This window comes from Mastomys coucha, unplaced genomic scaffold (assembly GCF_008632895.1).
Source record: "Mastomys coucha isolate ucsf_1 unplaced genomic scaffold, UCSF_Mcou_1 pScaffold22, whole genome shotgun sequence".
NCBI lineage: Eukaryota > Metazoa > Chordata > Mammalia > Rodentia > Muridae > Mastomys > Mastomys coucha.
The window spans coordinates 233,229,847-233,233,849 of NW_022196905.1; the positions used below are offsets into that span (position 1 = coordinate 233,229,847).

Below are 4,003 nucleotides of genomic sequence, written 5' to 3' on the forward strand. Positions count from 1 at the left end.
TTGGGGGGGGGGCAGCGGGGGAAGAAGTCGGAGCCTTATATAGGTCAGGCTGGTCTTGAACTTCTGATCATGCTTCCAATAATTCCCCAGTACTAGGACTACATCATGTTTGGTTTGAAAAAAAAAAAGTTCACTTCACGTAACTTGATTCCTCTGTGTCTAAAACCATGACCTTTAACTAGTCATTCTTGACTACACAGTACTTTGTCATGTAAGAAATAATTTACTAGTGGTTTTAATTTCTTCAGCAAAACTGAACTCCTTATCTGACTAGATTGAAAATCCGGTTTCCATTCCAAAGTGACTCTTTCCTTATTGTATTTCCAACACACCTTTTGTTTAGTTTCATGTGAATATCAGTTGTGTGTTACCCTTACTCAGCAAAAAGCTGAAGTAAAAAGATGCCCTGTGGTTACCTGACAGGCAGGATTTATTGGTTGTTAAGTTTTGGATTCTAAATCCCCAAGAAATACAGCATCAGGAATGAACACTTTTAAGCTTTTAATTTTCACACGGTGTTGAAAAAGAATCTTTGTAAATCTTTAAATTGGGTAACTTAGGATCAATCTCACACTTAAGAACTGGGTAGAGACATCAGAGTACTTACTGCTGGGTAGGAAGATAGTAAAAATACTTTGTTTCCTTAGGCATAAGATTATGGCAAGTCAGCTTTTCCTGCCAATAAACAGAACAGTAAATGACCTTATATGCTTAAGACTGATTAAAAAACCCTGGGACAGTAAGTTCTGTAAAGCACTCTGCAGATGCTGGGGCACAGAGGTCAATGGCTAATGTTCAGGAAAGGACTCTGGTCCACTGCGTCTCTGTCTCCAACAGTCTTGGTAACACCTTCGTCATCCTCCTTAAAGATGCTCGTGAGGAAGTTATGTGTGGAAGACATGCAAAGCTCCCCCTTCATCCTCAGCACCTCACAGGAGAGCCTCGCCTTTGACATCCCAGTACCAGTGGGACTGTGTCAGGAAATTATTAGAGTAAATAATACATTCTGCTGCTTCCTATAACAAGAGGGACCTCATGAGTAATTAAACCTTAAGCCCCTCCCCTCCATCAACACACACACCTACAGCTTTCAGTCACCATTTCCTTAATAGATGATGTTCTTTTAAGCTCTAGAAGTGTAACAATGTTCATCTATTTTGTTTGCTTGCTCTTATTAATTAAAAAAAAAAAAGGCCAGGTTGGTCTATAGAGCAAATTCTTGGACAGCCTGGGCTAACAGAGAGAGAAACCCCATCTCAAAAAAAACTAAAAAACAAACAAACAACCCCCCCCCCAAAAAAAATTTTTTTACAAAGAAAAAATTCCAGTGCCTAAGCCAGCATACTTAGGAGCTGTGACTCGGGGCTGTTTCACAACTAAAGAGGTGAAGTAGAAGTCAATGTCACATAACTGACCTTGTTTGTTAGACACTTCTCCAACTGAAACCATTCACCCATGGCTTTTTAAAAATAATACTAGCAGGTGAATAGACATTTGCATTTAATACTAGTACTCTCAAGACAATGCCAGATCTCTGGGAGTTTGAGGCCAGTCTGCTAAGCTACCAGCAGGCAGTAAGAACAGATGCTTCGAGAGTAACTTCTGGAGATGGGTTTATTTTACCTTTAACGCATCTATCAAGCATACTCTTAGACTTGTTGTCCCACTTCAGGTGACAGAGAGACTGGGGATGACTCAGAGGTAGCAGGTACAGCTGATTAGGGATACTGGCACACTTCCGTGGTATGTGCTTAACCTAGAACATCCTGGGTTCAGACTTCAATACCACAAAGCCAAACAAACACCAACTTAATAGCCAAGAATATCGGAGCCTGCGTATAATCCTAGCTCTCTAGGGAGACTGATGAAGGAGCATGAGTTCTGAGGATAGTCTGGGCACCTCAGTGAAACTCTTTTCTCAAAAACCATTATCAGGGCTCTGGGAAGGGTGAGCCTGTGCTGTGCAAGCATAAGGAGTTTGAGCCCCAGAACCCACATAGAAAACCTTGGTGTATGAGCTATCAAGATGATTCCGGCCGGGCAGTGGTAGCACACGCCTTTAATCCCATCACTTGGAAGGCAGAGGCAGATGGATTTCTGAGTTCAAAGCCAACCTAGTCTACAGAGTGAGCTCCAGGACAGCGCTACACAGAGAAACCCTGTCTCGAAAAACCAAAAAACAAAACAAAACAAAACAAAACATATGGTCCCTAGGTTCCACACAGTGCACACACACACACACAAAAAGATGATTCGATGGGTTAAGTGTGCTTGTACGTAAACCTGACAACCTGAGCTTAACCCTCAGAACTCAACATGGAAGTAAAGAATCAACTCCTCAAAGTTGTCCTCCGACTTCCATTGTGCACACCACACCACCCCCCTCAACAAACACAAAATAACACAATAGAATATCTCTATTTTTTTTAAAAAAAGCTCGTGTCGCCAGGTTTGTAATCCAGCACCTGACAGATAGAATCCACCCTTACTTAACTGGCAAGCTTCGGGCCAACTAGAGGCCCTGTCACAAAGAAAAGTAGCCAGTTTGATGAAAAAGTCAAGTTGTCCTCTGGCCTCCACACACGTGCACATGCAACTACACACACGTTCCCTCCACGACCGTGACATAAAACATAACACCGTTTACTTCTGGCACACCTCAAGCTTTCCCTGGTGGACCCGCGAGGCCGCAGCTTGGACTCAGACACCCCAGACGCTGAGAATCGAACTTCCCCCAACCTTGTAAATGGCTCGTCCTTGCTAGATCACTGGGCCACCACCTCCCTGGCACCGGGTCGACTCTCCAGGACAAAAGCCTGAGTGGATCGTTTCATAAACAAGCATCCTAGGAAATACATGCCAGGCTCGAACGGGCAACCCGCGCGCGGCTCCAGGTTCTCCCCACCTTTGGTGCTTTCTGCCAAAGTGCCCTGGAGGAGACTCAAGGTCACCACCGACGGCTGTGCGTAAACTGGCGGTCCCGATGCCGGCTCCGGGTTTCACGCGGAAAGAGGCGGCAGACGAGCCCCGGCGTCCAGCACGCTGCGTGCAGGGCCCTGGCCGCCGCGGCCCCTTACCCCGGCTTTCCCAGGCGTGCCAATAACGGCGCCGGGAGCCCGACGCGAGAGCACGGGGGACGGGAGTGGCCCCTAGAAGGACCGTTAAGCCCGGTCCGATGCTCGAGCCGCCCCGAGCGTCCTCACCTGCCTCCCAGACGGAAACCCCGCTCCGCGGACGCCGGCTTCACGTCCCAGTCTCTCGCGAGAAGACGCCGCACAGAGTCTGAATCCTAGCGAGTCGACGCGGCCCCGCCGACGGCGCGACGCTGCCCGGCGCGTCACCGCCCTCGTGCGTGCGTGCGTGCCCACTTCCAAGATGGCGGCGGCGGCAGCAGTGTCTGGTGTCCTCGGCCGGTTGGGCTGGAGGCTCCTGCAGCTGCGGTGCCTGCCCGGTGAGGTGACAGCCGAGCCCGGGCGCGGGATGGGGAAGCGGGAAGGAGGCGCAGGGCGGATCTGGGCTTGGCGTGGGGCTACAGAAGCTGTGGTGGGGGCTAGCAAGGTGAAGGGCATCGGCGTGGAGCCGCCGGAGTCGCGAGCTGGAAAAGGCCACTTAATGGGTTTCAGTATCCGGGCTTGAGCTGTGAGGGGCAAAAGCAGCGGGGCAGTCCTGTCACCCTCGGTTACCCAGAGGTAATGGAGCTTCGGAGGCTCCGTGTGCCCAAGGTCACAGAGCTCGTCCGCTGCGAAACGTTCTCGACTCCGTCGCCGTAGGCGCTGTGCCAGCCTCGCTGGAGAAACCAACGGAACAGCCACAGAGAGCGTCCAGTCTGTTCTTTCTCCCAGAGTCAGTTATTGCCACACCAGGTCACTAAGCTGGTGACATTCGTCATTGCTGCCATATGCCCCGTATTTTTATTTCCACGTTAATAGTAGACATTTATTTTTAAAAAAAAAACTGTGTATGCTGTCGTTAAGTGGAAAAGCAAAAAAAAAAATCACTGTCC

At 49.0% G+C, this 4,003-nt stretch overlaps 2 protein-coding genes across 5 annotated transcripts in view; one reads left to right on the forward strand and one right to left on the reverse strand.

Annotated features, from left to right (window-relative positions):
* Positions 1-3,328, reverse strand: part of Ciapin1 (cytokine induced apoptosis inhibitor 1) — a 14,846-nt gene extending 11,518 nt beyond the window's left edge. Inside the window, exon 1 of one of the 2 annotated variants that reach the window (XM_031340927.1) lies at positions 3,204-3,328. The gene's annotated coding sequence lies outside the window, so the exon portion shown is untranslated. The other variant, XM_031340926.1, reaches the window with a different exon arrangement.
* The window catches only part of Coq9 (coenzyme Q9), a 17,528-nt gene continuing 16,845 nt past the window's right edge, over positions 3,321-4,003 (forward strand). For 2 of the 3 annotated variants that reach the window (XM_031340923.1, XM_031340924.1), the window contains exon 1: positions 3,321-3,451. In XM_031340923.1, the coding sequence (XP_031196783.1) occupies positions 3,376-3,451 (76 nt within the window). In that variant the 5' untranslated portion in view covers positions 3,321-3,375. Of the gene's footprint in view, positions 3,457-4,003 lie in introns of all 3 variants that reach the window. The other variant, XM_031340925.1, reaches the window with a different exon arrangement.